The sequence below is a fragment of the Bufo gargarizans genome, chromosome 9 (genome assembly GCF_014858855.1).
Source record: "Bufo gargarizans isolate SCDJY-AF-19 chromosome 9, ASM1485885v1, whole genome shotgun sequence".
In the NCBI taxonomy this organism is placed as follows: Eukaryota; Metazoa; Chordata; class Amphibia; order Anura; family Bufonidae; genus Bufo; species Bufo gargarizans.
Window position 1 is genome coordinate 127,713,889 of NC_058088.1, and position 27,423 is coordinate 127,741,311.

Below are 27,423 nucleotides of genomic sequence, written 5' to 3' on the forward strand. Positions count from 1 at the left end.
CTTTTTGTGATGCAAGGTGACCAAAAAATTGTTTATTTAGCACAGTTTTTATTTTTTATGGTGTTCATCTGAGAAGTTAGGTCATGTGATATGTTTATAGAGCCAAATTACGCACGCGGCGATACCTAATATGTCTATTATTTTTTTTCCCTATTTTTTACCAATTGTTTTAAACTTTATTTGGGGAAAATGACGTTTTTGTTTATTTTTTACTTGAAACTATTTTTTTTGGGAGGAGGGGGAACTTTATTTGTTCAATTTTTTTTGCACTTAATTTCTTGTCCCACTTTGGGACTTGAACTTTTGGGGGTCTAATCCTTTACAATGCATTCCAATACTTCTGTATTGGAATGCATTGGCTGTATGAGTAATACTGTGTGTATTGCTCATACAGCTTCCGGCCTGAGAGATCCAGGGGGCTGGATCTCACAGGCACGTCACAGGAAGGCAGCCTTCCATGCCATCGGGTCCCCCCTACAGCCCCATGGGGACCCGATGGTACTTCCGCTGCCCGCACCATAAAAAGCCGCAAACTGCAGTTCTGAAATGACACGGGACCCCCCCGCGCGCGCATTTAGCCGAGGTGCCTACTCAATGATTTGAGCAGGCACCGGCTTCCAATCACCGCCCGCCGGGCGGTGATCGTAAATACACAGGGTGTACAGGTACGCCCTGTGTCCTTAAGTACCAGGACATAAGGGCGTACAGGTGTCCTAAAGAGGTTAATGTCACCTCTGCCTTATACAAGACGATGTTCTGAAAAGACATAGTATCTCCTCCCCAGCTGAACTTTATAGCTGCACAACCATCAATTTTAACTCGAGACATTAGATGTCTTAATAGTATAGCTCAGTGGTGGCGAACCTACGGCACTCAGAGCCCTCTCTGTGGGCACCCGCACCCTGGAAAAAGTCTACGGCGTACCAATATGCCCTAGACTTTTCCTGCCATTCATCATGGCAGGGCGCACTATGAACCACACAAGCAGTGCACTGAATGTAGGCAGGCTATTATAGCTAAATGATAAAGTACATGGAATATATACTATATCGGACTGTAGTATTCAGGTTAAATTTCGGTGTTGGTAATTTGTGACAAATATATGGGTTTTGAGTTACAGTTTGGCCATCACTGGTATAGATAATGTACCTTTTTAGGTGGATCGGGTTTTTGGGTATAGATGTTGGTTTTGCCAAAACCTTGTCCAAACTTGACCAGGGCACCATTGAAGATGAAAGTTGCAGGGGCATTCTTTTTCTGGTGCTGGTAAAACAGAGGAAGACTGCACCTGTGGATGAGCACAATAGTAAAGGAAATGAAGACGTTTTCAGTACTAGTCAACACCACAGAACTCAAACATAAAATGTACACCAGGAAAAACATCAAGTCTCCTGTACACCTGTCTAGTAGCTCCTTAATCAGTACAGTTCGGTACTACAAGTCATCTACTGCTCTCTATCTGTACCAGGATGAGCTACTCTGGACATCAGGTGAGTGTGGCTCCATTTTCTTTTTCTTCTGTACTGTAAAGGACCCTGAAGAAGCCCCTGTCCTCATCATAGAAAGTTATTTCCAGCTCCCAGCATCATCTTCTAATTACTATATGTAATGCTGGGTTTATACAGCCCTTTCATTCATCTTGTGCTGTCTAAACTACTACCACCACTACTTCTGGCTGGATACTACCCACATTCTAGCTCTTTCATTTGGAACCCTTCCGTAGCCCTGACTTTTTTGGGCATCTCCAATAATATCATGCACTACCCTGTGTATTGCTGAAGTAATTAGATATACATGATAGTTTGAATATAATCAACCCCCACCCAAAATATATATATAATTGATTGGAAATTTTTGAAGACAGAAAAAAAGGGGAAACTTATTTAGGCCTAAAATTGTTATCATTTACAGATACTTTTGTGCTACCCTGTATATTGTAGTAATCACATAATATATGCTGGTTTCATTAAATTGAACAATCCCCCCAAAAAGTAACGTTCCAAGTGTGTGGGTATAAAATAATATCACAATAACACTCAAACACTCACAGGTAAATTGTTGCCCTAGCCCAGTGATGGCTAACCTTGGCACTCCAGCTGTGGTAAATCTACAACTCCCAAGATGTCCCCCTTTCTTGGCTGCCATCAGAACTCTGTAGAAATATATGGAGCATGCTGGGAGTCGTAGTTTCACCACAGCTGGAGTGCCAAGGTTAGCCATCACTGCCCTAGCCTGTGTATTGCTGTACTGATCACCTACATGCTGGATTAAATTACAATCAATGACACCCTCCCCCTCCCCTCCCCCCAAACAAAAACAAAAAAAATAATAAAAAAGATTTGGAAACTGTGTGTGGATATAATAAATGGATTGAGATCTAATATTTCGTTCTGAATCACTGATGTATACTAAAAATAAATAAATGTGAGATGACGTGACAGTTCTCGCTAGTATGCTATGCTACATTGATGGTAGAACACATGTTGTACAGTTCTCGTTTATTCCAAATTCCCCCAGACAAAAAATAAAATAAAATAAAAGTGTGTGTAGAATAGGCACAAGAAGGGAATCTGTCAGCCAGGGAGGGAGAAGAGAGAAGTGGAGGCTGGCCGTGCCTTGATTGATCTTTCACTGTCCCTGACTCCCTAAGGGCTCATGCACACGTCCATATGTATTTTGCGGTGTGCAAAAAACTGATCTGCAAAAAATACGGGTGACGTCCGTGTGCATTCTGTATTTTGTGGAACGGAACGGCTGGCCATAATAGAACAGTCCTATCCTTGTCTGAAAAAAAATAGCTACGTTTAGTCCAAACTGGTTCGCTCATCCATAATATTCTCACAGAATGGAGTAATATTTCCAGTCTACTTCTCAAGGTCTCCCTAAAACAAAAAGGGTCCTCACCTAAAACTGGTAGTAAGCGGCTTTCATATTAGTCACTACTGCATGAAGAATTTGCCTTCTTAGGCCATCCCCACACATTAGATAGCTCTTGGACTGATCTCTCCAGACCTTGCCATACACATGCCCAACTGGCCGTGAATGCATGTACCCTGAACGGGGAGTGGAGAAAGAAACTTCTGGCTTATCTCATCCTCTCTAGTAACAGATTGCATTGTACTGCCCTGACATGGAAACAAGAAGGACTTTACAATGTTTTTTTTTAAATATTAATATCTATAAAACTGCATAAACACATCTTATGAACTGCTTACTTGCTGCATTTTTTCCGATACTGACGCTCAATGCCATCGGGTCTGCAAGAAAGCAAAAAATATTAAAAACAATACTTTTATATTAAACATATACAGAATTATTTCTAACGATAGGCTGTGTTCACATCTGCATTGGCCTCACTCCGACATCCAATTATATATTATCAAAACAGCTGACACCTTGGCAGAGCCTGACAGGGCCCAATAGATGTCTATGGGGCCCGATGGATCACTGCCCTAGCCTGTGTATTGCTGTACTGATCACCTACATGCTGGATTAAAGTTGTGCAGAAGATCTGGCACGGTTTGTGGTTTCTACGCCATAAAGCAGATCTGTACACAGCCTTCATACAGGGTGATTTAGGCTCCTTTCACACCTGCGTGCAGGTGTCCGCTCGTGAGCTCAGTTTGAAGGGGCTCACAAGCGGCCCTGAACGCAGCCGTCTGGCCCTAATGCATTCTCAGTGGAGGCGGATCCACTGAGAATGCATCCGCCTGCCAGCGCTCAGCCTCCGCTCAGTGAGCGGCACCTGAACGCTGCAAGCGTGCGGAGGCGAGCGGATCCGTTCCGACTTACAATGTAAGTCAATGGGGACGGATCCGCTTGAAGATGACACCATATGGCTCAATCTGTCCCCCATTGACTTTCAATGTAAAGTCGGAACGGATCCGCTCAGGCTACTTTCAGACGTAGAAATTTTTACAAGTTCTAATGCAGACGGATCCGTTCTGAACAGAGCCACCGTCTGCATTAATATGAGCGGATCCGTTCAGAACGGATCCGATCGAACGCAGGTGTGAAAGTAGCCTTAAAAGGCCTGTGGTTAATGGAAAATGAAAGCTGTGCTGTGGTTGGCTGCTACAGGAAGAAACAAATAAAAAAATAAACTGTTTTCTTTTGGACCGTTTTCATAAAACTGCCCCTCTGTGTAAGGGTTGGGGTAAACCTGTCCTGTCCAAAAAGGGTCAGTATTAAGATGGTGACATTACAAAGCTTTTTGCATGTTGGAATTTGCAAGAACAGGGTCTGTTGTGAAAGAACAGAAAACTTTTATCAATAAATTTGGTAAATGCGCTCTACATAGAAATTGAATTTCGCATTGGATGAAATGATTCTAAACTACTGACGGTTTAGGTCATGAATAAAGTCTGACCGCCCAAAGACGACAGAAGAGACAGTAACCAGGATTTGAGCCGTGTACGAGCATAGTCCTAAAAAGACTACCCGGCTGATTAGTACAGAACTACAAGTGCCGCAAACAATAGTATGGCGTATAGTTAAAAAAAACGTCTGCGTTATTAGCCATACAGATTACAAATTCTTCAGGAGCTGAAACTGGATGACAAAGTGAAAAGCGAACACTGGCACTGACCAATCCTACCTGGAAATGTTAAGGGAATGGCATATGCCACAGATAGCGGAAGATCTGTCAACTATCGCAGGATGGAGCTCCTCAATCCAGTTTATTTGGTATGCCAATGAGCCAGTAAGGTGCCCAGAGGGGGGTCACCCTTGCAGGAAGAAGCCCTGGCACGACTCCTGCCACAATGTGTCCACCCACCCCTCATATACAGGGAGTGCAGAATTATTAGGCAAATTAGTATTTTGACCACATCATCCTCTTTATGCATGTTGTCTTACTCCAAGCTGTATAGGCTCGAAAGCCTACTACCAATTAAGCATATTAGGTGATGTGCATCTCTGTAATGAGAAGGGGTGTGGTCTAATGACATCAACACCCTATATCAGGTGTGCATAATTATTAGGCAACTTCCTTTCCTTTGGCAAAATGGGTCAAAAGAAGGACTTGACAGGCTCAGAAAAGTCAAAAATAGTGAGATATCTTGCAGAGGGATGCAGCACTCTTAAAATTGCAAAGCTTCTGAAGCGTGATCATCGAACAATCAAGCGTTTCATTCAAAATAGTCAACAGGGTCGCAAGAAGCGTGTGGAAAAACCAAGGCGCAAAATAACTGCCCATGAACTGAGAAAAGTCAAGCGTGCAGCTGCCAAGATGCCACTTGCCACCAGTTTGGCCATATTTCAGAGCTGCAACATCACTGGAGTGCCCAAAAGCACAAGGTGTGCAAGAAAGGCTGAAAGACGACCACCACTGAACAAGACACACAAGCTGAAACGTCAAGACTGGGCCAAGAAATATCTCAAGACTGATTTTTCTAAGGTTTTATGGACTGATGAAATGAGAGTGAGTCTTGATGGGCCAGATGGATGGGTCCGTGGCTGGATTGGTAAAGGGCAGAGAGCTCCAGTCCGACTCAGATGCCAGCAAGGTGGAGGTGGAGTACTGGTTTGGGCTGGTATCATCAAAGATGAGCTTGTAGGGCCTTTTTGGGTTGAGGATGGAGTCAAGCTCAACTCCCAGTCCTACTGCCAGTTTCTGGAAGACACCTTCTTCAAGCAGTGGTACAGGAAGAAGTCTGCATCCTTCAAGAAAAACATGAATTTCATGCAGGACAATGCTCCATCACACGCGTCCAATTACTCCACAGCGTGGCTGGCAAGAAAGGGTATAAAAGAAGAAAATCTAATGACATGGCCTCCTTGTTCACCTGATCTGAACCCCATTGAGAACCTGTGGTCCATCATCAAATGTGAGATTTACAAGGAGGGAAAACAGTACACCTCTCTGAACAGTGTCTGGGAGGCTGTGGTTGCTGCTGCACGCAATGTTGATGGTGAACAGATCAAAACACTGACAGAATCCATGGATGGCAGGCTTTTGAGTGTCCTTGCAAAGAAAGGTGGCTATATTGGTCACTGATTTGTTTTTGTTTTGTTTTTGAATGTCAGAAATGTATATTTGTGAATGTTGAGATGTTATATTGGTTTCACTGGTAAAAATAAATAATTGAAATGGGTATATATTTGTTTTTTGTTAAGTTGCCTAATAATTATGCACAGTAATAGTCCCCTGCACACACAGATATCCCCCTAAAATAGCTAAAACTAAAAACAAACTAAAAACTACTTCCAAAAATATTCAGCTTTGATATTAATGAGTTTTTTGGGTTCATTGAGAACATGGTTGTTGTTCAATAATAAAATTAATCCTCAAAAATACAACTTGCCTAATAATTCTGCACTCCCTGTACAACATTCAAGCCATAACTGCCCCCAGCATGAGGGTGAGCTTGGGCACTAGAAGGAGGCATGCCTGGGCTCCTTCCTGCAAGAGTGACCCCCTCTGGGCACCTTACTGGCTCATTGGCATGCCAAATAAACTGGATTTTCCAAAGTAGAAAACACCTATTTCTGAAACAAAGGGACTGCTGCCTGTTTCTAGGTACTAACGGACTTTTTTATATATTGCATTGAACAAAATATGTTTTCACAGATTTTGTATCATCTTTAGTTTCCTGACAGCAGCTGTCACAGTTATTGGGGTCCTGTGGATATATGGGGCCCAGCGGCTGTCACCGTCATCAGGGAAGCTCAGTCCAGAATGACTGTGGATAACATTCATATCCCCAGATCCGACCACTCTTCACTCTGGCACCATGGCTATAAATGGACCAGTTCCGATATACTTTGTAATAAATCAAACAAATGATAATCAGTTTTTCACAATTTTTTGTTCATTCCTGAGTAGAAAAGTGCAGCAGCCAACACTATTCTCTCTGCCAAAATGCAATATACACTTACAGAGGAGCTGCCCCTCTCCTGACATGCCAGTTGTAGTAACTACTTGCATCCCATGTAATAACTGTGCTGTGCCATTACTTTAATATTCCTGCTTGAAATTATAAATTACTATCAGTTTGCACTGAAGGTCCAGCTGGGTGTTACCAATTGGGGATATGTCCCTGCACAGTCTGTCACTGGCAGCCGTGCTTGGATAGGGTCCGATTGTACAGGGGCACACCCCCAGCTGGTAACACCCAGCTAGACCTTCATTGCAAACTGCTAGTAATTCATTCATAACTTCTAGCAGGAATAATAAAGGATTGGCACATCATAGAGCCATAAGAATAAATGCTCCAGAATTGTTATTACACAGGGTATAAGCAGTTAAAACAGACATCAGGGGAGGTTACAGCTCCTCTTTAAGGGCTCATTCAGACGGCTGTATGTGTTTTACGGTCTGCAAAACACAGATACCGGCCGTGTGTGTTCCGCATTTTGCATTTAGCAAAGTGGCAAATGATTGGCATGCTTGTCCAAATTCACCCAAACACTTCTTTCACCAAACCATGGTCGACATTTTTCAACCTGGCAGATAAAACACGCCATCATGAATGACTGTACAAGTTACATTTTTCGAACGTTGGTCAGCCAAGATCAGCCAACTACTCATGTGTAAGAAGCCTACACACAGATCAATGAGCCTTTTAGAGGCGGCTACGGTTTTCTCAGTCTGCATGATGATGAGCTGACAAAGTAACACAAAGATGCTGTAAATGACACCAATTAGATCAATGGTAATCTAATTTAATCTAATCTACATAATTCTGAATCATTTGTGTGCGTGTCATGAAGCAGGGTCTCATAATTGGCGTCTAGCCAGAGGGAGATTAAGAAGCGCGTCCATACATATGGCACATTTCTACACTGCTATTTGTGTCAGTCTTTCTGAAGTTTTCTTTGAGATGACTATTCCCGCTGATCTGCGTTCACTTGAAGCAGAGAGGAAATTGGCTTTAGAAATCAAGGGCAATCGGCTGATAAATAAATGACGGGAGGACGTACACTGCCAAGGAAGAGCAGCTCAATTATACCTCCTACTGCGACTAATAAGAATTAGCACACTGCTCATTCAAGCAGATCCCATGTAGAGCAGAAATACAGATGCCAGTGTCTGCCACGGGCTAATTCCCTAGAGACCAGATCTACAAAAACTGAAAAAAACAAGATTTTTATATAACTTACCAGTAAAATCTCTCTCGCTCTTCCTTGGGGGACACAGGAAACCTTGGGTATAGCTCAACTCCCTAGGAGGCGTGACACTAAGTGAAAACTGTTAAGCCCCTCCTCCAGCAGGGCCGATCCAGACTCTCCTGGGACTTGTGCCAAGCAGACAGAATTGCCGTCTGGAAGACGCGGGAGTGAAACTGCACGAAGGGAATCGCTTTGAAACAGGACAGCATCTGTCCTAAGACCCGCATGCTGAACCGGAAGGACGGACAGCGGTGGAGAAGCAGGTTCCGAGCCGAATGGTGAAGGAGCAGGCGCTTTTCCGGTGGGAGCAGAACCTCCGCCGCTTCTGTATCCAGGAGCATCCCCAGAGTTGCTTGGATGGGATAAGCGAGGACTTGGCAAGGTTGATTATCCAACCGAACCGCTCCAGGTTCACGCTGGTGGAGGTCAGCGTAAAGGAGGGCGCCTTGATGAGCAGATCGTCCAAGTAGGGAAGTAGAAAAACGCCCCTGGAGCGGAGCAAGGCCAGGACAGGGGCAAGGATCTTGGTGAACACCCGAGGAGCCGCCGCCAGGCCGAAGGGGAGGGCGACAAATTGGTAATGGTCGTTCCCCACCGCATGGCGAAGGAAACACTGGTGACACCGAGCGATCGGGACGTGAAGGTAAGCATCCTGGATGTCGATAGACGACAGAAACTCCCCTTTTTCCAGAGAGGCCACCACTGATCTGAGGGACTCCATCCGGAACCGCAGAAGACGGAGGAAACGGTTTAACCGCTTGAGGTCCAATATGGGTCTTACCGAACCTTCCTTTTTGGGGACCACAAAAACGTTCGAATAAAACCCCCTGAATCGGTCCTCTAGAGGAACAGGATGCGAATTACTTCAGAGAAGCAAACTGGGGGGAGGGACGCGAATTTGAGTTTGTACCCGGAAGATACAAATTTGAGAGCCCAGGCGTCGGAGACGTGCGCCTGCCAGATGTCCCTGAACAGGAGTCGTCGTCCCCCGAGGAGCGGAAGCCCTGCGGGAGGACCTAAAGCGAGAGAAACCAGGACGGCCTCGAGTGGCGCTCCTGGTCCTAAGACTCGGGAAGATGGGTGCTCTTCCCGCCCCCCCCCCAAATATGCCCTTAGTAATAGATTCCATGCGCCGGTCCTCAGCGGACTGAAGAGAGGAACTGTCCGCCACAGGAATGGCCGTGCTTTTAGACAAGCGATCCACAGGAGGGTCAACCTTAGGCGGAGACGCCCAAGTGGAGATGCAATCCGCCGGGAAGGGATAACAGATATCCAACTTCTTGGGGGGGAGGGGGGGGGTAAAACGGGCAACAGGGCGAGACCAAGCCTTAGAGACTACCGACGAGAAGTCGGCATGGAGAGGGAATACTGTGGACACCTTCTTGGGGCGGAAAAAAGACACACCGGCCTTGTCAGAGCTGGGAGGATCATCGTGAATTTTAAAGGTGTCACGAATGTTGGTAAAGAGATGGCCCACAGCAGAGGCCAGCTTGGACGGTAAAGCCGAGTCCATATCCCAATCCGAATCCACTAATTCTCCCTCTGAGGGCATGTCCTGTGAGGGGGAGGGGCCCGACTGAGACCGTACCCTTGGAGGTGACAGGGAAGCATCCGAGGATGACACGCATTCCGCCCTGGACCACTTCTGGGGGTGCCGGGCCCTGGAGACGTCGCTGGGAGCGAGGGACTCAGACGGGTCGGCCGAAGTAGCGGACCCGGAGGGTACAGCAGGGGGGCGTATCCGGCTGCGTGGCAGGCTGTGCATTCGTAAGGCGGCCCACGACATTAGTGAGGCTTTCCACAGCCTGGGAAAGTGATCTAGCCCATTCAGGAGGATCCAAGAGGACAGGGGGCAGCACAGCAAGTGGCAGACCCTGTATTGGGACCTGGCATGTAGAGCAATGCGGGTGTGATTGCCCCCGTGGAAGGGGTGCATAACAGGCGGTACAGGCGTGGTACCAGGGTCCAGAGGCCCCTGAGGGATCGGACATGTTGGCTAGAAAGGTATGGTATGGCCGTCCAGGCTAGGGGCTGCTGGCACTAGGAAGGGGTTAACAGTCCTACCAGACCGAAGACCTTAAGGGCTGGAAGCGAACAGCAAGCCGCAGGTACCGGAGCAGAATAGGAGCACGAGCGCGATCCCTCCTCAGGGTTAGGAGCGGCAGTAGAGATTGCTGGGCACTTGGGGTGATTGGGAGGCGGGATAAGAGAGGAGCGGGAAGCCAAGCTCCGCCCCCTCCAGTATCGTTCGCGCGCGTGAATTAAATATACATAAGGCCGAAAGGCCTGCGGCACAGTAATGGCGAGCGCGAGACAGAGCGCGAGACAGAGCGCGAGACAGAGCGCGAGACAGAGCGCGAGACAGAGCGCGAGACAGAGCGCGAGACAGAGCGCGAGACAGAGCGCGAGACAGAGCGCGAGACAGAGCGCGAGACAGAGCGCGAGACAGAGCGCGAGACAGAGCGCGAGACAGAGCGCGAGACAGAGCGCGAGACAGAGCGCGAGACAGAGCGCGAGACAGAGCGCGAGACAGAGCGCGAGACAGAGCGCGAGACAGAGCGCGAGACAGAGCGCGAGACAGAGCGCGAGACAGAGCGCGAGACAGAGCGCGAGACAGAGCGCGAGACAGAGCGCGAGACAGAGCGCGAGACAGAGCGCGAGACAGAGCGCGAGACAGAGCGCGAGACAGAGCGCGAGACAGAGCGCGAGACAGAGCGCGAGACAGAGCGCGAGACAGAGCGCGAGACAGAGCGCGAGACAGAGCGCGAGACAGAGCGCGAGACAGAGCGCGAGACAGAGCGCGAGACAGAGCGCGAGACAGAGCGCGAGACAGAGCGCGAGACAGAGCGCGAGACAGAGCGCGAGACAGAGCGCGAGACAGAGCGCGAGACAGAGCGCGACTTGAACAGCCACTCACCATCCTGATGTCTTCACCCTCTAGCCATTCCAGCAGGCTCGCCCCTTCAGCCAAGAAGCTGGAGAGGGGCTTGGCGTGTGGGCGACCCTTGCGCTGGCGGGATGCAGGGGAGCTGGGCTGCCCTGGTCCTCCTTTTCTTCAGTGGGGGAGGCAGCAATGCGGATAGCCGGCACTGACGCAGCTCGACCCCGGGAGAAACAGAGAGGTCCAGGCGTCTCTGTTGTCCCTGCGAAAAGCAGAAAAATAAAAGAGGAAAAAACTAAAATGAAAGAGAAAAGACAGCTCTGCAGAGCAGGGAGTGTCTTGCCTCCTTGGACACTAAGCAAAAACTGGTAGTCTCTCTCTCCAGGCTGAGGGTATAGCTGCTGGAGGAGGGGCTTAACAGTTTTCACTTCGTATCACGCCTCCTAGGGAGTTGAGCTATACCCAAGGTTTCCTGTGTCCCCCAAGGAATTGGGCGAGAAATAACTATGCCAGAAAGACTACACACAATCATAAGACAACTCCTAGGTAATAATATATTTGTATAGATAACTCTAAAAACAATCTTAAAAAAGGACACTTCCATCAGAAAGGGGGATTTCTTTCTCATTTCAGCAGTACTATGCCATTGGAAATACAAAAACTGTAGCAGTTACCACAAATGAGATGTCCCATATAGATATATGCAGCTGTGAGGGAAAGACGTTATCTGAAGGGTAATTCTCATAACAGTAGTTGTAGAAAGGGATAACAGTATGAGAGCCCAATGGTTCTCTTGATAGACCAAGGTAAAGATGCCCACAGAAGAGCGCTGTATTGATTAGTGTAATTTGGGAAACTCTTAAGAGTCACTAAAGGGGAACTCTCTTTGGCCACAGCAAATTGGCCGCATGAGACAATCAAGCCTGTCTGTCCTGCTAAAGGTTAAAGAGCCAGGACAGGTAGTAGAATACATGGAGTGACTTTTATTCTCTGAGCTATTTATAAAAAACTGTTCTAATGATTTGTGGAAAGAAGAGCTTTAGGTTAACAATTACCCAGGGATCTCAAGTCTCCCGCTATTAGATAGCGGCTCCCTGATGCCCACATGTGAAACAATAAACCCCGGAAAGGTTTACTCGCAGTAAACCTTTTCGGCAACCTGTAGCAGTTGTCCCCTTCTCGGCACGTGCGCACAGTGCAAGAAGAAGCCGATGCCAGCTGCATCAGGCTGAGCCTATGCGCACGGGCGGGATCTCAAAGCGGGTGGAGGGGGGGAGGGAGGGAGACGGAGAGGCGGCACTGAGGAGTAGAAGGCGGCGCTGGGCACGAACGGCGATGCGTGCGGCCGGGCACCATGCATCCACAGACCTCCCCTGCTTGGGCACCTTAATTCAATGATTGACAGGTTAGTAAAACCTGTTTTTCCGCAGAATAAAGTCACAAATGGCTTTAATAAGGCCACCATAGAAATCAGAATGCTACCCTGGACATGAGCATATGTTTAGCTCACGGGGCTTATATGTGGTGACAGAATCCCTTTAATCGTATACATAAATATGATAATTTGGGGCAGGGTAAGTCCTCTACACCATAGAGCAAAGTGTGCAGATACTGCATATGTTTGGAAAATGTAATAAAAAGTTTATGAAAGAAAAAAAAAAAAAAAACTCCCGGAAATGAGAAGTGCACCTCCCTGAGATGAGTTTTTGCAGGTTGGGATGTCCGAATTACCAGTGCCTTGCTCTGCCAAAGCTGCTATTCCCACTGCGCTCACACAGGCTGAGGGCTCTTCCGCCCAGGTCCCAACCAGATGTGTCATAGTAGTAAATACTACTATTGTGTTGTGTGAACCTAACTTTCACAGTAGGTCTACAGATGTGGCCAAAAAGACTTGTACCACTGTGCAGCTCTCACCCATGTGCTATACCTGGTATCATCCAGATTTAAGAAGGGGACTAAAGGCCCCCCTACACATTAGCACAGTGTCATCCGAACCTGCAGAGAACATCGGGTTCAGTCAACAGTCTAATGTGTGTGGGGAGCTCAAGACTCTCCCCAGATATCAGGGGAGAGAAGTGAATATTGTCACCTAGAGCCTTCATTTTTCAGGGAGATAAGCCGCTGTCAGGAGTCTGAACATGTATGTGTATGCAGGTGCTTGATGGTCACATGGGACGAGCTGCTGCCCACCCACAGAATGGGAAGAGACCAGAGCTGCAAAGAGGTAAGTAAAGAAGCTAAACATGGTAAAAAGTACACTGGAGAGCAAAGCAAAGTTTTTTGCATTACTATAGTTAAAATATATATAATTTTTTCACTTGTGTGGTAAACCCCCTTAAGTTGCAGAGAACAGCAATATCTGTGGAAAGAAGCTCGTAGGTTGGAGCTAGCAGCCATAATGAATGCATTCAATCGTTTACCTCACAGAACTGAGGTAACTGCATGACAAGAGCCATCCCACTGTCCACTGCCCACAGGACTGTGTCTGGAAATATTGGTACATGTTAGGGCTCCCGAGTCATTTCCATATTTCCTCACGTCATTATGGCATTTGTCTGATGTTAGATCTGTCAATCACACCGCCTGGCATTAATCGCATCTACTCTGGTACACGTCATGGCGCAGAAGAAAAAAAAAGACGATGAGATTGTTTTCTGCTCTGAGACACAAACCATTTACACAAAATAGGGAAGGGCACAAAAACTGCCGTGGATGGTGACAGAAAATGCACATAACCTAAGCGCAGAGAATGAGGCCCAGGGGACACACCTGCGCAGATAGACCGCTTCCTCCTCCTCTGTGTTACAGAACTTGTGAGCATGTTTTGCTGCATCAATAACCCTCGCTCGGTCCCGAGGTCTCATGGGAAGTTTTTCTAGCTGGCAGTCTGAAACAGAAAAGCAGAGGAGGATAAATACATAAAAGTACAGAAACATTACCAGCTAAAACAGGGCTTGACAAATTTCCTTGATATCTAGGAGCCAGCTAAAAAAGTTAGGAGCCAGGCGGAGCCGCGTCATAAAGACCCCAGTAGATGCCCCCATAGTGCTCCCCCCCCCCCCCACTTCTCCATAGAGCCCCCCCAATAATGCTGTATATGATGTTACATATACAGCCGCTCCGTCCCTGGACCCTATTGACTATAATAGGGACGGGGGTGGAGCTCCGGCGCAGCACGGCAGTTCACGGTGAGAGGCCGCCGGACTAAAAAGTTGGACATGCAGTACTTTTAGTCCGGCGGCCTTTTGCCATGCACCGCCGTGCTGCGCCGGAGCTCGGCCCCGTCCCTATTATAGTCAATGGGGACGGAGCGGTGGTCAGGCGAAACAGCGGAAAGACGGATCCGGCAGGGTGAACAGCCTGCCGGATCAGTCCTGCCGCAAGTGTGAAAGTACCCTTAGTTATATAGCTGCTGAATGAGACAGAAGAAGGGATGCCTTTAACATATATAGCTCCTTGAGAAGCCAATTTGATCCTAAAGGGTTAATTCAAACTGTAATCTAAACTGTGTCCTGTCACTTCTCTTATCTCTGCTCCTGTCCCTTAATCATATCACTGCTGCAACAAAAGCATCAGCCGACAGCCTCAGTGTAAACTGTTCTAGAGTCTCACGGTTCTTTTAACTCAAAGAATCAAATGAGTCTCTAACTAAATCGGATCTTTAGATTCTTTTAACCTGAGACTCATTCGATTCTTTCTTAGACTCCCTGCACTTGTGTCAGTGACTCAGAGCTGCTAGTGCTTGCCTGAGCTCTGATTGGCTGGTGGGAGGGGAGGGGCTTGCAGAAGCAGCTTCCACTCTAGGATCAGATTACACTCCTCCCGAGCCCCTCCCCTCCCTGCTGCCAGCGGCTCTGCTAATGTGTGCTGTGACGGAGCCGTTTCAAACGGTGCTGCCTCCGGACAGAATAGCGCTCCGCACCCATCGCCCGGGCACCTTTGAAAATGGGCTGACAAATACCCAAGCGCCAGGACTAAATTCCTGGTCGCCATGGTGACCTGGGATTTGTCGAGCCCTGAGCTAAAAGGTGTAACGGGGGGGTGGGGGTGAAATCAGCAGTATTAAAGACCTGTCACCTCTATTGACATGTGCTTTTAGTCTCCAGGAAACAACTATTCTGCAGCATCTTTTCTTCTTAATCTGCATTAAATTGTTAATCTGTTATTCCTCCTGGAAATTAAAAAATGGAGAACTGCGTGTTTACCAGTTAGGGGTCTAACTCTGCCTAATCAGTACCGATTGGTAGGAATACAAGGGGAATGGTAACACCCATTTGTCAAATCATTCATAAAATATTCAGAAGGAATAAAAGAGGGATAACCAGACTACAAGATAAGAGGTCCCATACTTTTTATATTATGGGGAATATAAAAATAGACACCTCAGCAGAAGTGGTGGGTCTTTTTAAAGGGGTTTTCCGAGACTTTAGAACTGAAGACCTATTCTTTCGATAGCTCATCAGTATCTGATCGGTGGGGGTCCGACACCCGGGACTCCTGCCGATAAGCTGTTTGAGAAGGCCTCAGCAGCCTTCTCTAAGCTTTTCCTAGGCACAGCTCTGCCCCATAGAAGTGAATGGGGCTGAGCACGATACCAAGCAGAACCGTTATATACAATGTACCGTACTGTGCTTGGTGATGTGCCAGAGGGCCGCAACACCTTCTCAAACAGCCGATTGGAAGGGGTCCCGAGTGTCGGACCCCCACCGATCAGAAACTGATGACCTATTCAGAGGATACCATTTTAAAGCACCAAGTGAAAAAAAGGAGGAGAGGAAAACACACTACTTGTCCCAAACTCCTAGTCACAAATACTGGATGCCGTACTACACTACAATACACAAGACCAACGCATTTCACATCATCTTACTGAACATTTCCTCTCACACGATTCCCTACCTGTGACTACATTCTAAAAAACTTTGGCTTTACAGAATTGTTACTACTGCACCACTTGTGGGGTTCACTACATCCTTTCCACAAGTGTAATACAGTCTAAATGAGAGTCACTTCCATTTCAATACCCAAAATAGAAGAAAAAAAACTGATAGAAAAAACGGGTGCACTAATACGATAAAAAAAAACATTTGCAAGGACTGAAAGGGGTTACAGTTTTGCAGTTCTCCAGAGTGCAGCGAGGATCATTATCTCCTGTTTACAGCAGAGGTTCTGGTCATTACCACTAAAAGCATAGATTTTGAGATGAGAATCATTCTCGGCACGACGCGGAGCTGGGTCATATATGAAATAATTACTGCAGCACAGCGAGCAGCGCATCCTAGCCACAAACAAGGACTCAAATCCAATTACACCATCGCACACCTCAAGTGCGGCTTGCCCAACCAGCCAAGTTCACAAGACGTCATTATCAGGTGAAAGGCAAATACATTCACTGGCGTCACAGAAAATAAAGCTACACAGGCTAATGTTAATCTAAGAAGATTGCTGTGCTGCAGAACCTGGGCAGAGGACAACAGTGATCTCACAGCCTGAACTTACATGTGCACCTACAAGTAAGGGCTCATTCAGATAGCCGTATGAATTAGTGCACATTCGTTCCTTAATTTTGCAGAACGGCTGCAGACCTATTCATTTCAATGGGGCCGCAAAAGATGCAGACACCACACTGTGTGCTGTCCGTATCCGTGGCCCCGCAAAAAAAGAAAGAGCATGCCCTAGGCATTTTCTATTATAGTGGCCGCCATGTGTATCCGTTATCCGTGTTTTGCTGATTCACAAAACACTATGGTCTGTGAATGTGCCCTAAGCCTGAGGATGCAACCAACAGGACCTTGTGAATGTTAAAGGAGTTTTCCCATGATTAATGTAAAAAATTAAAGGATAACTGTTGTATATTTTTTTGGGGGGAGTATTGGATTGTGGTTATTAATATATCCTTGGTGGCCCTATTTCTACTTTTCACTGTGTATTGAATTACCCCTTAATTCCACAGTTTTGTTCCCTGTACTGCCTACTTTTACCTGTGCTTAAAATCAGGTTGCTAGGCATGGTCCGTCTATGTGTTGAAGGACGGAGGACGCAGAAGCACGCAGCGTGCAGGGTCACATTACTGACAGCCAGGGTCTGTAAGTAAATGATTAAAGCCAGGTCCTCCCCAGCAGCTGATAACAGTGCCTGGGCTGTGTGCACTTCTCCCTGTCCCTGCACTTGGCAGACGCTCCCTCACTCAGCAGAGCTGGAGAATGTAGAGTTGGAGCAGCGCAGACCATGGAAGGGGGATCTGCCGTCTGCTCAGTGTATAAATGAAAGCAACATGTGGTAAGAGGATCCCTTTGTGCTGCAGGAGATTAACCCTTTAGGGGGAAGGGCTCTGGTTACTAACACTTTTGGGGGGCTATTGTTACTGGCTAGTGAGGGCAGGCGGGATTAGCCTCAAGGTGAGGGCAGTGGCGGCCATCTTAACTGAATAGCAAAATTGCCCTTTTATGCAGACTGGTTGCTAAGGGCTGAATCTTATTAAATATGGGGTAAGTCAGTCTAATAGTAACTGATTCTGGAATATCATGTTATTAGTAACTACATATATGAAAATTTAAATTAGGGTCTAAATGTGTCAGTTATCCTTTAAAGGCTATGTATACCTTTGGGGGAATTTTTTTTATTTATTATTGCATTGTACTTATTTTGAGCTTTATTAACAATATGGAACCCTTTTTTGTGTACAGAGCAGATATGCTCTACTAGTTGCCTGTGGATTTTTTGTCTTTTCAGTCATCTGGGGAGCAGAGGGACTCCTTATCTCTGCTCTCTGACATTATAAACACTCAAAGCTCAATCCTTATCTTACTGATAAGAATGGCTTAAATAAGAGTTTATGTCCCCTTAGTGGTTTAGAGTTAAGGTTTATTAGTACCAGTCACACTCTTAGAAAAACAGTTAACCCTTTGTGACAGAATGACTCAATATTTTTAATGAAGGCCAACTGAAAATATGACTTTTAGCCAAAATTGAGTAAAATGCAATCAAAATAGGACATCATATAGTACATGACAATCTCTTTCTAAGGCTACTTTCAAACTGGCGTTTTGGCTTTCAGTTTGCGAGATCCATTCAGGGCTCTCGCAAGATACAGATACATTTTATTGAATCAGCCAAGCAAAATTTTTAAATTACATACAATTACAAAATTATTCAGATCCAGGTCTCACAGGTACACATTTTTATCTTTGTTTTTAGTGCTATGATTTGTATCATATGCTGTATAATGTGGTTTATTAGGTGCCTTTAAAGGGGCAGGCCACAGTTTGTGTGGGAAGGCCAGACGAAAATGAAACGGCCGTCGCCTAACTGTTCATGTCCACGTTTATGTAACCAGCAGAAAGCAATAAAAGCAAAAAGATTTTTACACCTGGGCGAGTGCAGTCTTATGCTCTACTACACATTGTATTCAGATACAGGTGCTGGTTTGAAACTGTAGAATATATTGCGTGGGACAAGCCCTTTAAGTTTGAGTACTCCCAATTGTATGCAGTGTATTGAACGGACTCCGGGGCTTAACTCAAGCTGGAGTTGCTCAATACTGATTTGAAGAAATTCACATAAAAGTGACCGACCACTTTCATTAGGATATCAAGTCACCAATTTATGCTGCCCTCAGATAACGCAGCATACAACCAGTGACATACCCTTCAACTATAAAATTCTTCCGTATTGCATTCCGTCATAATAGAAGTCTATGCAGGCCATAGACTTCTATTATGACAGAATGCAATATGTAATGTCTCTTATAGGCTTCCGTGGTGTATGCAGAAATAGAATTCCGTTATGGTCCGTGGTAATGGAATCCATAACGGATTCTTCAATTACCTGAACACGAACCTTGGATGCCGAACTTAAAAACACAAGTTTGCTTAACACTAGTAATTAGATATAAAAACAGCAAAAAAACAACATTGCATGTAGCAAGAAATTTAACATTGGATACAAATAAAAAATATAAAAAATATAAAAAAAAATATAAAAAAAAATACAATCCTGGTCCTTATATGTAGCCTACAAGTAAAAAAAAATTAAAAAAAAATATAAGATCGATTAGAAGTCCAACAATGTCCACAAGACATCCAATGATGGTGGAAGAATGTTGTATTAAAAACACCCAATACCCTCCCGATGGCGCCTTCAGCTAAGGCTACTTTCACACTGGCGTCTTGGTTTCCGTTTGTGAGATCCATTCAGGGTTCTCACAAGCGGTCCAAAACGGATCAGTTTTGCCCTTAATGCATTCTGAATGAATAAGGATCCGCTCAGAATGCATCCGTTTAGCTCCATTCTGTCTCCATTCCGCTTTGGAGGAGGACACCAAAATGCTGCTTGCAGTGTTTTGGTGTCCGTCTGACGAAACTGAGCCAAATGGATCTGTCCTGTCACACAATGTAAGTCAATGGGGACGGATCAGTTTTTACTGACACAATCTGGCACAGTCTTGGCTATGTTAAAGATAATACAAACGTATCCGTTCTTAACGGATGCAGACAGTTGTAATATCTTAACAGACGCGTTTGTGCAGATCCATGACAGATAGTAGCCTTAGTCATACATATTGATGTTTGCGTCCTTAAATGGATGTATAGTGGGAATTGTGGTAACTGTAAGGACACTGCATTTTCTAGAAAAACTCAAGTAATCAATTTGACAATTCACTAATTTTAACCCCTTCAACACCGGGCCTGTTTTCACCTTCCTGCCCAGACCATTTTTTGCAAATCTGACATGTGTCACTTTATGTGGTAATAGCTGTAGAACACTTTTACTTATCCAAGCCATTCTGAGATTTTTCTCGTGACACACAGTACTTCATAATAGTTATAAACTCGAGTCAATATACTTCACCTTTATTTGTGCAAAAATCCCAAATTTACCCAAAATTTTTAACAATTCCTAAATTTTCTCATTTCAATTTCTCTACTTTTATAATAGATTGTGATACTGTGATCATATAATAGTTATTACTTTACATTTCCCATATGTCCATTTCATGTTTGATCATTTTGAAATTTTTCTGAAAATTTCCAAAACCCACTTTTTAAGGACCAGTTCAGGTCTGAAGTCACTTTGTGAGGCTTACATAATAGAAACCACCCAAAAATGACCACATTTTAGAAACTACACCCCCAAGGTATACAAAACTGATTTTTACAAACTTTGTTAACCCTTTAGGTGTTCCACAAGAATTAATGGAAAATGGAGGAGATGTAGCTGTAGAAATCTGTAAAAATGAGACCGCAAAACCCCTAACTTCTCCTGGAGCGGAGTAAATGAGTATAGAACACCTTTCTCATACAGATCCCTCAATGTGAGCACTCCATAGTTTTCCCAGACAGTTCTACCTTCACAGTGCAACAAATGTGGGAACATAGGATTATCCCATAGTGCGACATCATCAGGAAGGTTCTGGTATTGTTGGAGTTTAGCAGCTCTCCAAACCTGATGGGCTAACCTGTGTGTGGGTAATATTCGGCCTACTATAGCCTGTAAGTTCTCTAGAACCGGCCATCCTCATGAACAATGGAGGTAATCACCTTATTCATTCTAATTGATAAAATCTTAGAATGTTATAGTCTAGGTTCAATAAATGATATTGGGCAATAGGATGCACATTCTAGGGGATTTTTAATCTGGCTTTAGGAGAACTACAATAGAGGCATCATATAGTGAATCTGGTAAATGATCCCTCTCCAAAGAGGCAGCATACATCTTGCGCAACTGAGGTCCTAGAATATCCTCATATTTAGAATAAACCTCCAGAGGGATGCCGCCTGGGCCTGGGGACTTTCCCAAGTTCAAGCCTTTGATCGCAGCAGCTACCTCTTCCAGCATGATCTCTTCATCAAGAATCCCCCTATCCAGGGGGGATAATTGAGGATGAGCCACCTCAGCTAGATATGTTTGAAGTTCAGATGAGGTATATTGAGTTCTCGAGGAATATAATTCACTATAGAAATCTTTGAATCTATTTAGTATCCCACCAGGGTCCTCCACTACAGTTCCGTCCTCATTCTGGATGCAAATAATTGCAGGAGCCATAGTGTTACGTCTGACAACCTGTGATAGGACCTTCCCCATTTTGCTACCCTGCTCAAAAGCCTGTTGTCTGAGGAAGAAGAGCCTGTGATCACTCTTTTCTTGTAAGCACAACATATACTGTCTACCTTTCTGCATCCAATCTAATCTATTCTCCTCAGAGGGATTAGAAACATATGCACTCTCAGCTGTTTTACATAGTGCACATAGCTCTTCCTCCTTAAGCCTCGCAGTCTTTTTAATGTAAGATATGGACTATTTGGCACAAGCTCTTACATAAGCTTTCAGGGTATCCCATAATATAAGAACATCACTGTCCCCCTCAGTGTTTAGGTCTAGAAACACTCTTAATTGATCGGATATACGGTCAGTTATGGTCATCAGGTACAGCCAAAACGGGTGAATGCGAAGACTGTGGCCATGTGTCTCCCCATCAGACGAGATCAACGTCCCCACAATAGGTGCATGATCAGACGGTCCCTGAGGCACATACTTTACATAAGAGATTGTGAGATAAGTCTGCGCATCACATAATAGATAATCTATGCAGGATAATGCCCCCCTGGAGGGCGTGAAACAAGAGAACTCCCTAGTAGAAGGATTCCTTTCCCTCCACCCCAGCTCCGAGATAAAGCGCCTAAGCCGCGAGTCACCCGCACGCATGCTATCCGCACAAGGATTGGCTTGAAATCTATCCAGTGTCTCATCTCCCACTAAGTTAAAGTCCCCCATGCACAATACCATAGCAAACGGGAATTGAGCCGCTAAGCCCGCCGCAGCCTGTAGGACAGAGAGGTTGGCAGGAGGAGGCAGATATACATTGAGTATTACATAGGGAACACCATTCAAGTGTGCAAACACAAAAACATACATGCCCTCAGGATCCGTAAGTTCCTGGTGTACCTCCCACCTAACCGAACGATGAACCAGCATGAACACACCCCTATAATACCACGTGCCAAATGCACTTCCTGCCTATTGCACCCATGGTTTATGCAATCTACTCACTGTTTCGGCCGTGATATGGGTTTCCTGGAGACATAATATGTGTGGATTGTACATACGGACTTGTGCGAACACCGCCATACGCTTCCTTGTTGAAAAAATGCGATTTCCCGCCATCCAGGACTCTCAAGCGGGCCGGGTAGGCCATAGAGTATTGCAAATCGAGGTCTCGCAAACGTTTCTTTATAGATGTAAACGTAGCCCTTTTCTTCTGAAGCTCCGCCGAAAAATCCGGGTATAAGGAGTAGGGATCGACCGATTATCGGATTTACCGATAATATCGGCCGATATTCAGGATTTTGAACGCTATCGGTATCGGCATTTATTTTGCCGATATTCCGATAGCGTACTGGGAACACAGATCGCGCTGCTGACAGCGCTCTCCGTGTTCCCTCAGCAGCAGCACAGGGGAGAAGGAGCAGTGTCTCCTCCCCCTGTGCTGCTGCCGCTGCAGCCAATGAAAGGACAGGGGACAAGAGGAGGGGAGGAGCTATGGCCACTGCGCCACCAATGAAGCTTAATCTCTCATTTATTCATATACAGGAGGCGGGAGCTGCAGGATCACATAGCCGGCTCCCGGCCTCTATGAGCTGTAGCTGCGATCTGCGGAAGTTAACTCCTCAGGTGCCGCGGATCGCAGCTACAGCTCATAGAGGTCGGGAGCCGGCTATGTGATCCTGCAGCTCCCGCCTCCTGTATATGAATAAATAAGAGATTCATCTTTATTGGTGCCGCAGTGCGCCCCCCCTCCCCCCCAGTATTAGACATTGGTGGCGCAGTGTGCCCCCCCTCCCCCCCAGTATTAAGCATTAGTGGCGCAGTGCGCCTCCCCCCAAGCCCCCCCAGTATTAAGCAGTGGTGGCGCAGTGCGCCCCCCCTCCCCCCCCAGTATTAAGTAGTGGTGGCGCATAGGCCCCCCCCCCCCCCCCCCACAGGATCCCCTCTCCCCTGCTCCTCCGATCAGAGCCCCAGCAGTGTAATGCTGGGGCTCCGATCGGTTACCATGGCAGCCAGTTAGCCACGCCCCCCCTTACTATTCATTTCTAGTGAATCTATAGCAGGGCTTGACAAATTTCCTTGGAATCTTGGAGCCAGCTAAAAAAGTTAGGAGCCAGGCGGTGCCGCGTCATAAAGCCCCTAGTAGGTGCCCCCATAGTGCCCCCCCCACACTTTTCCATAGAGTGTCCCCAATAATGCTGTATACCATGTTACATATACCGCCGCTCCGTCTCCGGACCCTATTGACTATAATGGGGACGGGGGTGGACTCCGGCGCAGCCCGCCGGACTAAAAAATTGGACATGCAGTACTTTTAGTCCAATGGCCTTTCACCATGCACTGCCGTGCTGTGCCGGAGCTCCGCCCCCATTATAGTCAATGGGGATGTAGCGGTGGTCCAGCGAAACAGCGGATCTGACAGGGTGAACAGCCTGCCGGATCCGTCCTGCCGCAAATGTGAAAGTACCCTTAGTTATATAGCTGTTGAATGAGACACAAGGGATTCCTTTAACATATATATCTCCTTGAGAAGCCAATTTGGTCCTAAAGGGTGAATTCAAACTGTAATCTAAACTCTGTCCTGTCACTTCTCTTATCTCTGCTCCTGTCCCTTAATCTTATCACTGCTGCAAAAGCATCAGCCTCAGTGTAAACTGTTCTAGAGTCTGACTCAGGCTCTTTTAACTCAAAGAATCGAATGAGTCACTGACTAAGTCGGATCTTTAGAGATTCTTTTAAAAGGGATTCTGTCACCTCCGCTAACCCAAAAGCAGTCATGCTCTTTATCTTGTAATCCGTCCAGTAGTTTAGGAGAAAAATGACTTTTATGATTATGCAAATTAGCCCTGAAGGTGCCCAGAGGGGCGTTTTGTTCCCCTTAGTGTGCCCAGTAACGCCCCTCTTACAGTGCCCAAAACGCCTTCCTTCAGAATGCCTAACCGCCCACAGCCTCTCATCCCTCTCCTCCCCCTCCCTCACGGCCGAACAAACTCTCGTGCAGGCGCAGTACCCACTGAGGGCTGCGCCGGTGCGATCTGCAGGAGACTGAGGGCAGGAGCTTTATCGTCGTCACTGGGCTCGGCGTGAGGGAGGGGCACAGAAGAAGAGCACAGCCAAGGTAAGCTGTGCTGCATGACTGCTTTAAAATCCGATTTTGAGTTAGGGGAGGTGACAGAATCCCCTTAACCTGAGACTCATTCGATTCTTTCTTAGACTCCCTGTACTTGTGTCAGTGACTCAGAGCTGCTAGTGCTTGCCTTGCCTCAGCTCTGATTGGCTGGTGGGCGGGGCTTGCAGAAGCAGCTTCCACTCTAGGATCAGATTACACTCCTCCCGAGTCCTTCCCCTCCCTGCTGCCAGCGGCTCTGCTATTGTGTGCTGTGACTGAGCCGTTTCAAATGGTGCTGCCTCCGGACAGAACGGCGCTCCGCACCCATCGCCCGGGCACCTTTGAAAACGGGCTGACAAATACCCAAGCGCCAGGACTAAATTTGTCGAGCCCTGATCTATAGTACACATAGTTCACATTAGTAAGTGATAACAATATCAGATAGCATTAGGTATGTTTATTTGTTGATTAAGTGTAAGGGCTCTGTTCACATTACTAAACGTTTTATGTACCTCCATACAGAGCTCCCAAACCACATCGCGCATCCGCCCTCCATTCATTCATTCATTCCGATGAGTGCCAATATACAACCAAAACAGCGTAGTACAGTGTTAGCCAGAAAAATCTGTTATGTTAAATACTTTTGCGTTTAAAAAGAAAAAATGACTATAGCAAATATTTTTTATAAAAATTATATTTTTATATAACACTATTGTCTATTTTTCACCCTATAAGGTGCATCTGTCCATAAGAAAGCACCAAGGTTTGAGGAGAATAAGAAAAAATTTTTTTTATCATACCTCAGCTCAGAGCCCCAATGTTAATCAGACCCCCATAGATCCCCATCACTCAGATCTGACAAAAATAAAATAAAAATCACCTCTCATCTTCCGGACCCTGCTGCCCTCACTACTGAAGTCCAGTGCTTTACTGCCGTGCTACGTCCCAACGTCGCATAGAGTGCAGATGTCACAACCAGACAGCTGAGCAGCTCTGACAGAAGCCTTTCAGAACCTCCTCCTTGAGTTTTCTTTGTTTTGAAATTTCAGTTCCTCATCTCGTTAGCCTCTCTCAGCTGTCATGTAGTTGGACTGATTGCATCCCTTTAAATTCCTCCCCATAATGCATTAGTGTGCGGCTTATACAACTTCCTGGAGTGTGTGTGCGCATGCTGATCCTATTTTCCAGCCTTCTACAAGATAAGTGCTGTACATTTGTGATTTTCTGTTTGCTGGATCCCAGGTGACCCTGACTCCCTCTGTGTCTAGTGTAGGGAGCCGGTGGTCGTGTCCCCTCACTATTGTAGGGTGTTCAGGTGGTATATAGTCGAGGTACGTGGATATGCGATCATCCACCATTGGGATTTTCGCATAGGCTGAGCAGACAGGGAGAGTGCCAGGTCTTATGCAGGGGTCTCCCTTTTGTTCCTTAGTTTTGGATCCAGTGAGTCATATATTCTTTTTGCATTGTCTTGTTTCCTGTACAGCTTCCGTGACAGCAGAGCCCTGTAGGAGAGGGAGGGAGCTATGCATTCACCACTCCCCGATCCTCCTGTACTAATGAGCGCAAGGGGGGTTGGAGTGCATCTTATAGGGTGAAAAATAAGGTGCACATCGTATTGGATTGCTATCGATTTAATGATACACACATCAATACACAGTGGATGCTCAAGCTATAATATAGGGCTGCAACGATTGCTCAATGTAATGCAATTTTCCTGCATCGAGGATTCGTTTTAATCATATGACCACGGAGTGTGAGTGAGGTGAGCTAAGTGAAGCCGGCTATCACTCCCCGCTCCGTGGCCTTCTGTTGGCACCGTGCTGCAAAGTCCAGGGTCTTGCGTGCACACATGTAGACGTCAGGTCCCTCCCAGTGAATGCTGGGAAGAAGATGCAGTCCTTCTCCTGTGGACTCCATGTCAGCTAGCAGCGCACCCTGCCAGGAAAGGTAAGTATTCAATTCTCATCAGCAGCGGCCCGAATCTGCTGGAGGTGGAAGAGGAGGAGGGGGGGGGGGGCACCCGTGATTTAAAGGGGCTGATGGCCCTGGGGGACATGCATGGCACTGGGGGAGGGAGGCATGGCAATGGATGGCATAGAGGCACTGGGAGAGGGGGGCATGGAGGGGCTGATGGCAATTGGGGGACATGGCAATAGATGGCATGGAGGTGCTGACGTGCGGGCAGCTGATGGCACGGGGGGGGGAGGCTGACGACATTGAGGGAAATGGGGGAGCTGATGACAGAGGGGGGGGAGCTGAGGAGTTTTTATAAAGAAAAACATTCTTTTAAATTTGTTTTTTGTTATTGGAGTACTCGATTAAATCGGTAGACTACTCGATTACAAAAATAGTTGATAACTGCAGCCCTACTATAATACCAGTTGGTTCTGGGACACCCACTTTAAGTTGAAACTAAGTTCATAACTCTATGAAAAACAAGTATTTCCAACGCCGTGAATGTTATCCCAAGATCAGAGAAAATTAAGATTTAAGAAAAATAAGTAGATAACTAAGACCTTCCATATAAATGTCACGTATAGATGGTGAAAGCTGTAAATCAGTATCCCGTACAGCACACAGTGTACGAGAAAAAAAAAAAGTTGCATGAGACCACCCATACAGGGATAGGCATTTACCAATTTCTTTACGTAGAGCCTCACATTTCAGTTGTTGGATCAGTCAAGTACACAACCAGGTCACATTATAATCCACATTCAGGGTTTTTAGCCCTTTAAAAAGGACAAATTACACATAGATGGAGATATTCATCATCATAATCTCGTCTGTACGGCTCAGCATACCCACAAAACTATGTCCCGTTTCTGCTGCAACTAACGAAAAACAGAGATAACTATAATCCCAGTAGGTTAACCTCCTCCCCCACGCAAATTTATCACCATGTCATCCAGGCCTGCCATCAGTACCCGTCTATTAGGTCATGCTAGGGCCTGTCACTGTTATACTGACAGTCTATAATGTTTGGTAACAAAGAATACAAGCCATCAAATGATCCCAGCTTCAAGTTTCCTAGGGAGACAAAATGATAAAACAGTAAAATGATGTTAAATACCAGTTATACTTAATGACCAGGCCTTAAAATGTCGTTACAACCAGAGAAGCTGCATTCCAGTTATATAAAGTTATCTCCTATTCTGTAGCCCATTGAGTCCCGCAAAACGTACGGAGTGACCGATTCATTTCTATGGAAGTTTCAGAGATAACCAGGTATGGGATCCCCGTTCTCATGATCAACTAATTATAACAAATACACATG

The 27,423-nt window shown here is 46.1% G+C and overlaps 1 protein-coding gene across 1 annotated transcript in view; it reads right to left on the reverse strand.

Annotated features, from left to right (window-relative positions):
- STEEP1 (STING1 ER exit protein 1) overlaps positions 1–27,423 on the reverse strand; it is a 66,535-nt gene that overhangs the window by 21,930 nt on the left and 17,182 nt on the right. The window contains exons 2-4 of the mRNA XM_044306518.1: positions 13,763–13,880; positions 3,216–3,257; positions 1,150–1,288 (exon numbers count right to left, since the gene is read on the reverse strand). Of these exons, the coding sequence (XP_044162453.1) occupies positions 1,150–1,288; positions 3,216–3,257; positions 13,763–13,880 (299 nt within the window). The remainder of the gene's footprint in view (positions 1–1,149; positions 1,289–3,215; positions 3,258–13,762; positions 13,881–27,423) is intronic.